Genomic DNA, 14053 nt, shown 5'->3' on the forward strand with positions numbered 1-14053 from the left:
AGAGGGTATGTGGTAAATCTCTGTACCTTCTGCTCCATTTTGCCGTGAGCCCGCAAGTGCTCAAAAGAAAGAAAAATGAGAAAGAAAGCAGAGCAGCACGCGCGATTAGCGGCCCTCGCCTTCTCACGCCTTTATTGCTTCTCTGAGTTGACCAGGCCACTCGTTGTTGTTCTTGCACGGGCACCAGCTGGTGGAGGCAGGCGAGGCGGCCACGGGAAGGCGGGCGATGCCGTTTGGTGGCCCAGCTCTGGGCTTCGGTGCGGCTCGGACGGGGAGCCTCAGACCCTGCGGGGTTTCTTGGGGTCTTTGTTCTTGGTCGGGATGAAGGCGTACAGCTCCTCGATGAGCAGCTCCATCCGGGCGGTGACCTCGGTCACCGTGTCGATGACCAGCTTCTGCTGGAGCTTCAGCTTGTTGTTCTCCCACAGCGCCTTGCTCTCCTGGAAAACGCGGTGCTCCTCGCGCAGCACGTGCAGCGCCCGGTTCTCCTCCTGCAGGAGCCGGTTCTCCTCGCGGAGGGCCTGCAGGTTCTGGTTCTCCTTCTGCAGCGCCTGCAGCGCCTGGCTCATCTCCCGCAGCAGCTCCAGGGACTGGCCGCCGTCGGGCAGGCCCGGGCCCGCCTTGCCTGCCTCCTCCCTGGGCTGCCCCGACAGGTTGCTGAGCATCTCGTGCAGGGCCCGGAGCGTCTTGGAGTCCTCCTGCGGGGCCTGGGGGCCCTTGGGCTCCTCGAAGGGGGAGGAGAGGCCCGCGCCCTGGTCCGGCAGCAGCCCGTGGGGCGCCTCGTGGGGCGAGGGGGCCGGTTTGATCTCGGTCGAGGCCGCCTTCTCGTCCGGCTGGGCCCAGTAGGCCTTCCTCTGCTCCAGCAGCTGCTGCAGGGCCCGGTTCTCCTCCCGGAGGAGCTGCAGGGTGCTGCTCTCCTGGCCGCCGTGCACCTGCAGGTCCGGGTCCTTCTTCGCCGCCTCCAGGGACGAGGCGTTGTCCTTATGCAGCAGTGGCGAGGAGGCCCGGCCATCCTCGCGGCCCAGTGCGGCCTGGTGCACCTCCCATAGGACCTGCAGGATCTTGCTCTCCTCGCGGAGCGTGCGGTTCTCCGCGCGCAGGGACTGGTTCTCCGCGCGCAGGGACTGGTTCTCCGCGCGCAGGGACTGGTTCTCCGCGCGCAGGGACTGGTTCTCCGCGCGCAGGGACTGGTTCTCCTCCTGCCGCAGACACTCCTTGGCCAGCCGCTTGTGGTGCAGCTTGTGGTGGAAGGACGAGGACGGGGAGAAGTAGGGGGACTGCAGGCGACAGTTCTCACTCACCCACCGCCCGTCCTGGAAGACGAACGTCTCGTCGCTGAGCTGGACGCGGGGAGCGTTGTAGTCCAGCTCCAGGTCCGCCTGGGAGGTGGGGCTTTCCATGGGGTCCAGGGGCACGGAGGGGAAGCGGTTCGGCAGGTAGGAGTGCTGGCTGACCGCCCGGCGGCTCAGCCTGGGCAGGGCGGTCCTGCCTGGCCCAGCGCGGGGTGGGGTGCAAGTTGTGGAGCCTCAGGAAGGGCTCGGCTGTACCCCTCTGCGGGAGAGAACAGGGAAGCCCAGAGTTAGAGAAGGAGCTGACGCACCCGAGGCTGGCTGACCACATGAGAGGCCGGGAGACCCCACAAGAAACCCTGTCTGGAGGTCTGGACTGGCCACAGAGGGCGCTTTTGCACTTGGCCTCTTGGGTTCCTCGCGAGGAAATGACATCGGTCCTCGTTATTCGCAGTTCCATAAAGTCCCGCGAACACACAATTCGCGACTACTGTACCATTGCTCCAAAGAGATGCACGGCGTTAGGTTCCTGCTAGCCTCTGGTCACATTTTCCTCAACCAATCAATAAATAACTTTGTCTGCTGTTGAAAGACACCTTATTTTAAATGTACTTTTGATTCATTACATTGAACTTGCGGTCAACAGCACTGTGACTCACGCGGGAAGGAAGCTTACCTAGCAGGTGTTTTCTCTGTAAGGCACATCACATCACTGCCTTCTGGTGCTTAGGACGACTAGACAGCACTGCAGCGCTATGCCTGAGGGCCATTTTAGACAGAGAAACACCAACAAAAAGCACAAGAGTGTGAAAACAGTGACACTAAATGAACTGTGAAAAGGACACTTTTACAGTCTGAGAGCTGAAACAAGAAGGCGCCTCCAACTGGAAATGCGTGCATCAGGTAACTCAAATTTTCCATCATTCTGTGCATGTCTATGAATAATCATGAAAGTGAGACAGGTATTGATTTTGGGGCTGCAAACTAATTTTAGTGAAAAACATTTAGGCAGATTCATAAATACGGAATCCATGAATAATGAGAATCAAGAATATATCATGGGGCTTCCCTGGTGGCGCAGTGGTTGAGAGTCCGCCTGACGCTGCAGGCGACACGGGCTCATGCCCCGGTCCGGGAAGATCCCACATGCCACGGAGCGGCTGGGCCGGTGAGCCATGGCCACTGAGCCTGCGCGTCCGGAGCCTGTGCTCCGCAACGGGAGAGGCCACAACAATAAGAGGCCCGCGTACCGCAAAAAAAAAAAAAAAAAAAAAAAAAGAATATATCATGGAGTATAAAGGCATCGATATTGGAATCAACCGTTTGAGTCCTCGCCCCATTATTTGATTAGTTACAAGAACATGGACAAATTATGTGAGCTTTAGTTACCAGGCTTTCAAATTGGGGTAAGTGCACCTACTGCCTTGCCTCATAGAAATATTTTAGGATGAAAAGAGGTAATGTATGAAAGCACTAAGCACGGGTTCTGGCACACTTCTGTCACCCTAGAAGAAGAATAAACACCGTTCTCCAGCTACCGGAGCTATAGATGTGTACCCACAATTGGCATCACCCAACAGCCACTCACATTGTCCCAAATGGCAGTGCTACTGGAAGTCCCACAGCCCCTTTAACACCAGCCAACATGGTGCTACGCTTAAAACAGAGTCCAGCTGATAGTTCTGGAAAGGAAGGGCACCATCACAGACATATCACCGAGCAATGGGAGTTCAACGTGTGGCAGTGAAGACATCAAAGGATACCAAGGAATTCATACAGAGGAATTCATGATGGTGGCCACACACCTCAAAACCACCACATAAAAAGAGGATCGGAGCCACAGAGCTTAAACCCAACAAACCACTGTCACACTTCTCAATACAGAAGAATAAGCTGAGTGCGTTTTAAATGCACATTTTGGAGCCTTTACTTACAAGCCTCATTCACTCATCCATCTGTATTTCTAACCAGCTCCCTCCGGTGATTCTGGCTTCCGGGGGTCAGAACTGCTCTGAGCCAGGTAGAATGCAGTTTGCTCAGGTGAGGGTTACACCAGGGCTGAAGGCCAAGGGGTCGAGACTGGGGTCACACAGATGCTCATCCCGGTTCTGTTGCTGATGGGCAGCGTGGAACTAGAGAGCTCTCACCCTCTCTGAGACCCAGATTTTCACTAGTACGAAAGAGAGTCAGACTCTGTGACCCTAAAGGCACCACCTTCCGACACTGAAAGTCAGCAAATTGTACCTGTCAAATGGAAATAATAACACGTGCCCTGCTTAGTTCACAACACCGTTGTGAGGATTAAATGAGATAATGAATGCAAAAGTGTTTTTAAAACTGCCAGGTGCCACAGAAATGTAAGTGTTTTTAAAACTGCCAGGTGCCATCTTACATGTAAGAAATGTAAGGTATTGTTACCAAGAAAAGGAGATTTCGCTAATGGAGGAATTCTGAGATGAATTCAAAAAGCAGTGAACAAGTGGGATGCATCCTGGAGAAGAGATAACAATTGCAGCAATGAATTTAAATAAAAATAAGATCATGAGAGCTGCTTCTAAATACACCAAAAGCATTTCATCCAAGTACACTGCAAGGCTCTCCAAATATTAATTTCTCGTTTCTTAGGGTATTTTCAAAATTTTACAGATAGAGAAGATAGAAAACAAGTCAGGTTATTCACGTTATATATATAGGCATATATAGAGATATATAATTTGTACAGCGTATAAAGCTGGTTAGAATTCTTTAAGACCCAAAGAGCTAGATAAATAGAAGGCATGATTCTATGCTATTAACTTTCCAATAAGCACTTCATTAACTTTGTAAGGCTGTGCTTAATCTTCCAGAGAGCGAAGGTGCAGGGACATTCTGCAATCAGAACCTTATTCATTTTAAATAAATCCAGCCCCCATGGTTTTCATCTTTCTCAATGGGAGAAGCACAATGGCTCTTGTGGCTGAACCTGTGATCAGAATGAACCCCATTGTGAAGAGCCTAGACCGTTTCCTTATAAATTTAAGGTGCCTTGATCCCAGACTGGGAAGATTAGCCAAGGTCAATAAGGAGTAAATCTTGAGAGGTCCTCTTCATCCTCCAAAGATGAAGCACTAGAGGAATCCGTCTCAGCAGTAATATCCTGCTCTTGAAGATGTTACTATGGAAAATGTAGTTTTAATCCATGATGTGTATACCCATCAAGAGAAAGAAAGGGAAGAAGTTTTGCGCTACTGAATTCATTTAATCTTCACAACACTGATTTAATAAGGTGTTATTATTCCCATTTTACAGATGGAGAAACTAAAACTCAGAGAAGTTAAATAACCAGCACCAGTTCACTCAGTAAGTCACAAATCCAGTTCTGGCTCCCTGAACTTACATATGTAAAGCACACATGTAGGAAATCTCCATGAATTAAGCAAAGGACTTTCACTGCTTGGGGACTTTTTATTATGGAAAATTTCAAACATACACAAAAAGAGAGAGGATAGTCTAATAAATTTCCATGTACCCAGCTTCGGCAGTTATCAAATCAAGGCCACACCTGCTTCATCTATACCTTCATCCAACTCCAGAACCACTCCCCTACCGCTGGGTTATTTCAAAGCAAAGTATAGACACTGTACTGTTTTATCCATAAATACATCAATGTGTATTTTTTTTAACAAAACCAGAATACCATTATCTTCCCTTTAAAATTTAACAATGATCCCTTAATATCAACAAATACTGATTCAGATTTCCCCAACTCTCTCATTTCTTTTTCTTTTTCTTTTTTTTTTTTTTTTTGCGGTATGCGGGCCTCTCACTGCTGTGGCCTCTCCCCATTACGGAGCACAGGCTCCGGGAGCACAGGCTCAGCGGCCATGGCTCACGGGCCCAGCCGCTCCATGGCATGTGGGATCTACCCGGACCGGGGCACGAACCCGTGTCCACTGCATCGGCAGGCGGACTCTCAACCACTGCGCCACCAGGGAAGCCCTCTCATTTCTTTTTTATAATTGATTTCTATCAGAAAGATAGTCTTCCTTATCCAGGTGAACAACCAAAGAGAAACCTCTGGTGCTTTATACCTGTTCATAGTATCCTTGATGGCCTTTAAATCACCCTACTCAGTCAGCTGCCTTTATTTTATATCCATATCCTGAACTGGGTACCCAAGGGATTTTCAACTGTCCCCTCAACATAAAGGCACTAAATAAAAACTTAACATGTGGGTGGCGGATCCCTAGCTATATAGACAATTTGGGTATTTGGGCCCTTGTCCTTACGCATGCCATTGGGTGACCTCGGTGACATCCTCTAACCCTCTGACCTTGGTTTCCACTTCTGTATAATGAAAGGTCAGTAGCATTATCTCTAATATCCTCTTGTCTAACTTCCTCTGGTCGAAGGGATCCACGTTTATAAACTGGCACCACTATGGCCCCAGCAGTCCTCTTTTATCAACCTAGCTGACATCATGTCCCCTCCCTTAAATGACCAACACTTTCCAAGCAAGTCCTGTGCTGTCTCTGTTCCGTGCCCACGCACCTAATCCAGAAAATACTGATGGGCTGATAGGTCTCCTTTACCTCCTTAACCAAGAGACCAAACGCTCCTCTTATGACTAAGTCCTTCTATCCTTCCTCTTATCCCCAGACAGGACCCAGAAGGTGGCCAAGTCCAGCACTGCCTCATGGCCTAGTTTCTTAGATAAAACACTTAAATACTGTAAAAATTTTAATAGTCATATATTTATTTTAATGGGTATTGGAAAAATATACCTATTTTATCAAACCCACAATCCTATGGATAGGATTAAGATGAGGCTAAAGTAGAGCAGCATCTTTTCTTTTTCTGAAAATGAGACCATCTAAGGGAAAATACTAAATATACACGATTTCAGATATACCAAGAATCATGCTTAAACTTCGGGAGGGGATTGAGGCAAGACAAATTCTTTCTTTCCCATATGTCCCTGATTCCAATCAGACCTAGCTGGACTTATTAGTCCTCCAAGGAAATCTCTTTCTTGGCCTTGTGAAAACTTCTCACCCTAATCTATTCCCACTCTAAACATTCTTGCACCAAATCACATTTATGTCAATGAATCAACTAACATTAATTTGGCATCTGTTCTCAGGGAACTTCCAATCAATTTGAAAATCAATGCATAGCAACCATTATTTCTTGGGGTAAGTGAGGGAGGTTGACGTGCAGCAAGCATTAACTCTGGCAGTACAGTATGGGGAACAGGGGACTGGACATCATAAAACTGAAAAGAGTCCTGGGTCTGTGCTGTATTAGTGCATAGCCTTTACAAAATCACTTAATTTCTCTGCCTCAGTTTCCATATCTAGAAAATGTGGATGCTAGCATGATTCAGAGCCACCCCCTATGTTTGTGCAGGCTATACAATGCCCAGCTCTAGAGGGTGCCATTCACAACTGGTGTTGCAGTGCACAACCTGTGCGACCATCCACAGCAGTTTTACTAATATCTGCCCTATTTATTGCAGACACTTCGTTGTAGAGTTCAAAAATAAAAGGAGAATATGTGACATCTTCTTTGTTTATAGAGAGCTACAGACATGCAAGAATGGTTACTGTGAATTCAGAAGAGAAGTTGCTTAGCATTTCCTTCTATTGTATACAGCAAGGAAAAGGAAGTAACACTGAATGACTATTATGTGATGATATGCTAACTGATTTCCATAGTCATAAGTAATATCTTACTGAAAAGAGCTACCATGGTTCCACCAAAGATCACATAGCCAGCAAGGGTTTAAAACCAGGATATCTGACTCCAAACGGCGGGCTCATTCTAGCTCTTCATAATGCCCAGATATTTTATTTTGCATGTGTGTTGATATCATTCCTTTGCAGTGATTCTCATACGTCTTGTCCCATCTTGTCCCCAGATGAATAAATTGTAATTATCTGAGCACAGTGACCCATCCCTTACTTTTTTTTGACATCCCTAGTCCTGGAAGTTAGAACAACACATTTCACATACACTGGAGGTGTAATGAGTCCTTGCCAATGCACTAATCAACCAAAGTGCACTGAAAGGTAAGGAGGAGATATCAGATTCAACTACACAAAACTGTTAACATTATACTATTTTGGGCCCTCAAAAGTGGTGATTTTGTTTACCTTAATATTTTTAGTCTATTTAGGAAAGCCGTATCCACATTTTTAAACTGCAGAGCTTTTACATCATGGGGTTTTCCCCATGTCCATCTACACAGTCCCTAAAGGAAGCTGTCCTCTGCACACAAGCATGCTGGTGGTCCACACTGCCATCTTGAACCTATAATCCAATGAGGCTAGAGGTCTTAAATTCCCAGTAGCTTTGGGCTTAAAAGTCCCATCTTTGACTGCTCTTGTGAAAGTCGCTTAACTTCTCTGAATGTCACCTCTAAAATGAACCCCCATGTAGCTGCTCTGCCCTGTTCCTGGTGGTGGTGTGAGATGCTAAGAAAGTGGTCGGTAAGCTATCATAAAGACCAAACAGGGGCTTCCCGGGCGGCCCAGTGGTTAAGACTCCTCACTTCCAATGCAGGGGGCGCGGGTTCGATCCCTGCTCGGGGAATTAACATCCCACATGCCGCGGAGCCAAAAAATTTTTAAAAAGACCAAACAGATGGCCAGCTCTACTAGTAAAGACTAAACATTCCTGGCCCAAAACACTATAGCAAATGCTGATGTATTTCTTTACAAAAGGACTTTGCAAAAAGTGAGCATCTGATAAGCAAACCCTCGAGGTAAACATCCCAGGCCCCCTTAGCCAATGTTTGAAGCCAGCTCCTTCTTGGTGGGTCTCCTCAACCAGTGGTATCACTGGGTTGGTTTCATGGGCTAAACTAATCTGTCCTTGATGTCGTTGAGCCCCACCAAGAGGTCTGGGCCAAGAAAAAGCTCCTGGAACACCCCCGAAAGTTCTCTTCAGCCTAGGAGGCGGAGTCTACAGCAGCCTGATTCAAGCCCCCAAAGAAGCCTGGCCTGGTTTCCCCGTGAAGGAAAGGACGGTCTCTTCCTTGAACTGTGGGAAACACCCTCACATGTGGATGCAGACCCAGTAGGTGGGAGAGGAAGAGGGGGGCTTCCTCATGAAAGAACGGGATATGAGAAAGGATGCAGGAGGGGAAGACAAATGGCCATGGCGCTCATCACACCTCGCATCTGGCTTTGTTAGGAAGGTGACCAAGAGACTCTGCCCTCAGGGGCAATGTGCTCCCACTTGTGACCTAAGTAAGAGGCATTAGTGCTGAGGATCCAGGAAGGGTCCTGGGCACCAACATCTCCCTCATCGGTGCCTGAATCCCACCTATGGTTGGGAATCCGTCCTTAACATCAGGCCTGGCATCTCCTTTTTTTGTGGGCCTCTCATTGTCACAGCCTCTCCCGTTGCGGAGCACAGGCTCCAGACACGCAGGCTCAGTAGTTGTGGCTCACGGGCCTAGTTGCTCCGCGGCATGGGGGATCTTCCCAGACCAGGGCTCGAACCCGTGTCCCCTGCATTAGCAGGCAGACTCTCAACCACTGCATCTCCTTTTTAAATGCATTTGGTCCCAGAAGGAAAATGCATGAAATCACCAACTATGTGCTTCTGTCAGATCACCAGCCTTGCGCGTGGCAAGTGGAGACCGTGGAGGAGGAAAAGCCAGTGAAAGGGCGGGCAGGGCAAAGGCAAAGGAGAGGTGATAAGACCAAAGTCTCTCTCTGATGCTAAGGGGTGTCTAAGGACCAGGACTCTGAGTGGGACCTTCTGGGCTGGAATTTCTGGGGCTGCTGGCCTCCCATCTAAATAGTTCGGCAACAGGGCTAGACAATGACTAGCCAGTTTAGCTGACATGCGCTGAGGTTCTCTCCACTCCTGGAGAAGTACGGCTACCACAGACCAGAAGAGACGTCCAAATGCTCCCAGCAGACATCAAGCCTGTTGACCAAGTTTTTTTTTTTTTTTTTTTTATTGCGGTACGCGGGCCTCTCACTGTTGTGGCCTCTCCCGTGGCGGAGCACAGGCTCCGGACACACAGGCTCAGCGGCCATGGCTCAAGGGCCTAGCCGCTCCGAGGCATGTGGGATCTTCCCAGACCTGGGCACGAACCCGTGTCCCCTGCATCAGCAGGCGGACTCTCAACCACTGCGCCACCAGGGAAGCCCTGACCAAGTTTTTTAAAGCCCTATTTTGCCAGCATTACTGAGGGTTACGGTCAGAGAACATTCAACCATCTGGGGTTACTTTTCAAACATGTGAAGCTGAGAGGCCCAGGATGCTGGAAGGAAAAGCCAGACCCGCCACTAATTTTCAGACCAGGTTGACAAGGCTGAGTGTCTCATTATCATAGTTTTAAATTAACTCCGTTCCTGAGCACCATGAGAAAGTCAATGTTGGTTTTAAGAAATGCGAACAGATAAGAGGCTAATTCACAGGTCAGTGTGACTGATTTTGGTAGAATCATAACACTAACAGCAAAGAGGATGAAGATGTCATCTGTCATGTATCTGGTAGTTCCCGCTAATTGTTTAACACACAATCTTCTGAAATCTTCCTCCTGACACTTATTCAAATTGGTAGAGATACAGGCATTGTTGGTGGATTCCATAGCTTCTGAAGAACAAACCCAAACAAAGGGGACTGAGAAAAGGCAACAGCGAGGGATGAGGGGGGCCCTGGAGGGTGCTGTGGGAGCTCATTCTGACCTGGTATAGATCCTTCATTAGTGATCTCACAGGAAACAGTGCCTTTATGAAACTCACAGATAGCGCTCACTGGGGAAATGGGAATGCTGGTGAGAACTGAATCATTATACACAAAAGGAACCAGGAGGGCAGAGAGCTTGGGCAGGAAGTAACATTGATGGCTGGCGAGTTAATGTGCTGGAGGGAAATAGATCAGAAAACACAAATGTTTAATGTGAGGAAGAAAAACTGGAAATCGATAAGACCTGAAAAGACCTAAGGGTGAAACACAAATAGTGAACCATAGGCACGTGCAATGTAAATGAGAAGCGCCAGGCATGACTGGGAGCTGGGAGGCCAGAGGTACTTTCTGGAGACACAGAGCTGCTGCTGCAATCCCCTTCCCAAATGAATGGGCTCAGCCTCAAAACGAAACAGGATGTGGCAGATACATGCAGGGAGCTCACGGTAGGCGGCGAAGATGGGCGGAGAAGAGGCACCATCTCTTAAGAGCAAGGGAAGAAGCAGGTGGCATGTGCCCAGCTTGCGGCATAGCAGAGGAAGTGGGCACTGACCTGGCTTCAAGCCTTTAACTCCAGCTCTGACGTTACTAGTGGGCTTCCTAGGGTTCCCAGTTCCCGTTCCTCTACAATCTCTCCCTCGCGCTGCATGGCCCAGTGCCACCACATGATCAAATCAGGGCTCAATCTCCCTTCCTCCCCTCGTTTTTTGTTTTGTTTTGTTTTTGTTTGTTTGTTTGGCCACACCATGCAGCATGCGGGATCTTAGTTCCCCGACCAGGGATCGAACCTGTGCCCCCTGCAGTGGACGTGCAGAGTCTTAACCACTGGACCGCCAGAGAAGTCCTCATTTGGGGAGGTCCAGTCAGCACACTGGTCCTTCTCACAGCTCTAGTGATGGCCCAGTTCCGATCATCTAAACTTATAGATGCCCCCTTCACCCCAAGCACCAGCCTAGAGTACCCTGCCAGGTGTCTGGAGCCTGCCGCAGGACTTGTGCCCCCTTGGCAGGTATACCCATGAGACACATCTGCCCATGTGCCCAGGCAGCAGGTGTCCTCTAATTTCATGCTCTCCAAGATCCCAGGATGCCCACTGGCGATCAATCCTGTTCCTACACGTCCCTGGACAGAGCTTTCAGATAGTTACCTCTGCATTGGATTCCTCCACTCTACATTTCAGCCCCTCTGGTTGCACCACCATGATCTTACAACAGGGCTTTGGGTGACTCTGGAGAAGCAAGGCTGCCCCCTTTGTGACACAGCAGTAGGAACAATCCAATCAGGAGGACCCCTCCCAGGAAACAGCTGCCTAGCAGGAGGAGAACTGAGAATCTCCAGCCTGTCACCCGTTCATTGGCCTCCATTCTGAACCCCCCCAGGCCCACCCCTCTTACACTCTCTCTGTCTTTGGTATACAGCAGGCCTTCATTCTCCTGACCCCTCCGCATGACCCTGTACCCCTCAGCCCACATCCTAGGTTCATGGATTCAGTCGTATGCTTTTGACTGCAAGTCTCAGTTCTAATTCTGCCCCCATAAATCCAGAGTAGTTGTACAACAGCAAGCACCAAAAGATCTAATTTTGAGAAGATTGGCTTATTTCCGAGAGTCACAGAAACTTTAAGTGGTAGGGCTGGAAGGTCTTCCCAGATCACCTAACCCACCCCGCTCATTCAAGGGATGAGAAACCCAAGACGCTGAGTGACTAAGTGGCCTCCCCCAGGTACACAGCTGGCTGGCGGCTGACCTAGAACTAGAATCTGAGGCCCTGACTACTCTGCTCCTTCTATGACATCCTGCTAGAGTTTTGACAGAGGAGGGCTATTCTCGCTAAAACGGAGAGGTTGCATCCTTCTGTGATTATCCCTACCTAAGGTAGAACCACACTGATTGGAATTACTAGGCTTTCAGATCTGGTATCTCTTTTTCTTGTAAAATTTGGCCTCAAGTGCTGTGGAAAAGAGGAAATAAGTAGATTTCTGCTTCCCAGCCCATCCTCTGGACCTCAACTTCTCACCTGAAAAACAGAGGACTTTTTACTAGTCACTTATCCCCTCTTATTAATTATGTACGTTATGAAAATCTGAGTCTGAAAGAATGTGAAGATGATATCTGATACGATGCTTTATCAGTCTCTGAACAGAAATTAAGACAGGTATTACAGTTGATGGAAAAGCTTTCTGAAAGTGTGTGGAGCAGAGATACCGATACCTACTACCTTTTCTAAAATTATTATTTCTATCTCAAGTAAAAAGCCATACCAATGTTAGGTGCGAGGTATAGGTCCTATGCAGAAGTTGGTCACCAAAACACTCAGAACATTCCAGGGGTGACATCACAAAACACTATGATGTTTTTCAAGGCTCATGGTCTCTCTCTGAGCATCACAGGTGGGAATGAGGTATCTGATGGTCAGCAAGAGCTCACCCTGGTTGTGTCCACATGGCCGGTCAAGGTCGGTGTGACACACAATAGCCCAAACACGGGCCCCCTGTTTGGTCATCCTGGCTGACATTAACATCCCCACTGCCAGGCTGGGCCGAGACCCCTATCCTCTCTCCACGGGTGGCATCTTCTACTTGGATTACTCAAGAAGGAAGAAAGCCGGACCAAGAGAAAGAATGTAGTCTGAGATGTTTTTTGATACCAATCTATTCTTCAGTGCTCTGACACCAACTGGATGTCCTATACTTCAATTCTGACACACCCCACCTGGAGGTGGTGCCAGATTCCACAAGTTAAAGGGCTCAGTCCCACAAAACTGCTCCCACTTCAGATGTCAGTCACAAGTCTTGGGCCACCAGTACTCCTAACTAACCAGCTATAAATCAGAGGCTCGCAGTTTTGATGATTTGCTAGAAGAGCTCAAAGAACTCAGGAAAACTCTTTACTTACAAATACAGGTTTTGGGTTTTTTTTTTTTTTTTCAATGAAACATACAGCTCAGGAACAGCCAAATGGAAAAGATGCTTAAGCCAAGGTATGAGGGGAGAGGGAGGCAGAGCTTCCATACCCAACAGGGCACACCACCCTCCCTGCATCTTCACGTGCTCCCCAACGCGGACGCTCTCCAAACCCTGTCGTTTAGAGGTTTTTATGGAGGTTTCATTATATGGTCATGACTGATTATTTCATTGGCCTTTGGTGATCGAATAATAAAAGATACATCTATCACTCAAGAAATCCCAAGGGTTTTAAGTTACTCTGTGCCAGGAACTGGGAACAAAGACCAAACATATATTTTTATTAGACCACATGTAGAAACTGCTGACACCTGGGCTTCACGAAAGGGACAGCCTGGTCCCCTGGCCTCAATTCTGTCAAATCATTTGCCTCTAGAGGCTGTCAGTGGGAGCCCTCCTATGTACCTTAAGTCTCCCATTAGGCGGGGAACTCCAACCCCACACTATTATACCACATGCAGGGAAAGAAGTGGTGGACCAGGGTAGGGTCACTGTAACAACCCACCGGAAGCTCCCGCACCCAAGTTACATGCAAGCCTCGCTTTAAGAAAATCCAATGTACAAAAAAATCAAGGACACACATATGCAAAAACCAAGAAAGTAATTAATCACATTATCAAAGAATTTCTCATTTTCAATGGGAACTTCTCCTAGGGTTTCTTTTTTAATTTTTATTTTATTTCTTAATTGTGGTTACAAACACATAACATTAAATTTTCCATCTTAGGGACTTCCCTGGTGGTGCAGTGGTTAAGAATCCGCCTGCCAATGCAGGGGACACGCGTTCGAGCCCCGGTCCAGGAAGATCCCACATGCCACGGAGCAACTAAGCCCATGTGCCACAACTACTGAGCCCACGTGCCACAACTACTGAAGCCCACGTGCCTAGAGCCCATGCTCTGCAACAAGAGAAGCCACCGCAATGAGAAACCTGCGCACCACAATGAAGAGTAGCCCCTGCTCGCCGCAACTAGAGAAAGCCCACACGCAGCAACGAGACCCAACACAGTCAAAAATAAGTAAATAAATAAATAAATTTATTAAAAAAAATTTTTTTTTCCATCTTAAACATTTTCGAGTATACAGTCCAGGAGTGTCAAGTACATCCACATTG

General features: G+C 48.2%; 1 protein-coding gene across 1 annotated transcript; it reads right to left on the reverse strand.

Moving 5' to 3' along the window:
* Positions 1–278: 278 nt before the first annotated feature.
* CBY2 (chibby family member 2) lies at positions 279–12312 on the reverse strand. The gene is given in 4 exon segments (XM_065896297.1): positions 279–1065; positions 1126–1484; positions 1486–1551; positions 12238–12312. Coding segments are annotated over 4 exon segments (1287 nt in total).
* Between the last annotated feature and the right edge of the window lie 1741 nt (positions 12313–14053).

This window comes from Phocoena phocoena, chromosome 18 (assembly GCF_963924675.1).
Source record: "Phocoena phocoena chromosome 18, mPhoPho1.1, whole genome shotgun sequence".
Lineage (NCBI taxonomy): Eukaryota > Metazoa > Chordata > Mammalia > Artiodactyla > Phocoenidae > Phocoena > Phocoena phocoena.